The sequence below is a fragment of the Asparagus officinalis genome, chromosome 1, assembly GCF_001876935.1.
Source record: "Asparagus officinalis chromosome 1, Aspof.V1, whole genome shotgun sequence".
Lineage (NCBI taxonomy): Eukaryota > Viridiplantae > Streptophyta > Magnoliopsida > Asparagales > Asparagaceae > Asparagus > Asparagus officinalis.
The window spans coordinates 127754259-127755266 of NC_033794.1; the positions used below are offsets into that span (position 1 = coordinate 127754259).

At 37.0% G+C, this 1008-nt stretch overlaps 1 protein-coding gene across 1 annotated transcript in view; it reads left to right on the top strand.

Moving 5' to 3' along the window:
• The window catches only part of LOC109840264 (D-lactate dehydrogenase [cytochrome], mitochondrial), an 11364-nt gene extending 10561 nt beyond the window's left edge, over window positions 1-803 (top strand). Inside the window, exons 11-12 of the mRNA XM_020408863.1 lie at window positions 207-327; window positions 487-803. Of these exons, the coding sequence (XP_020264452.1) occupies window positions 207-326 (120 nt within the window). The 3' untranslated portion in view covers window position 327; window positions 487-803. The remainder of the gene's footprint in view (window positions 1-206; window positions 328-486) is intronic.

Below are 1008 nucleotides of genomic sequence, written 5' to 3' on the forward strand. Positions count from 1 at the left end.
TACAGCTCTTAATGAGTTCACTTGAGTGGACCAAATTGTCATCAAACGCTGCTACATCCTGTTTTCATATTTTGGCAAGCTCTTACAGCAGCAGTATATTGGTTTTATTGCTGGAAGAACCATAAGTTCATCCGGTGATGTCTGTACGCATCACCATACAAGTAACTCGAAATGCTGAAGTAAAAAAACATTTGTCACATTTGCAGTATCTTGAGGAGGAGCTTGGTATGGGGGCCTTGAGGACGATGAAGAGAATCAAAAGCGTGTTAGATCCTAATAACATCATGAATCCAGGAAAGCTGATTCCTCCTCATGTCTGTTTATGAGGCAATCTTTCTCAGCTCCTCTCTTTCTGTTCGGATCCTATAATATATCTATGGACATGGAATTTTCCTTGTCTATCTATAGCTTTGTTCTAAATTTGACCGTCTTCTTCAATTTTCGTGTCCCATGCTTTTAATTAGATAACAATTTTCCTATGTTCAGGATATTGGTCGTGCAAATATTGCAGAGCAAAGGAAGAAGAATCTGAGGCATGTTAACGTGTTACGTTGAGTTCAGTTGTATTTAATGAGACAGTGCTTATATAAGGTTCTCCAGTGGATGAATCAGTTTTAAGTTTTTTGAGTTGAGATCTGATGTGTGACTTATGCTGCTATCTATGGGCTTGTTTCATGAACTCTTTGTCTACATTATTGGCCCATCTTAGCATATGTAATAATACAAATGTCAACATGAGATATGGTTCTGGTGCTTCAAATGGGGCTTGATAATTATTTTCCTAAATGTCTAATTCATATTTAGTTGTGAGTTTCTGAAAATAAAATTCTTCACAAAACATCTTAACAATTTTGATTTATCTTCTAATGCTAAAATCTTTATTGCCCAGTGACAAAGAGTTCTCTCCATTGTCTCTATTGATGCGTTCCTAGTTGTGCATATACAGTCCCTTCTGTGCACAACCCTGTTTGCATTTGTATAATACAAGCAAGATTGGCACGCACGTTG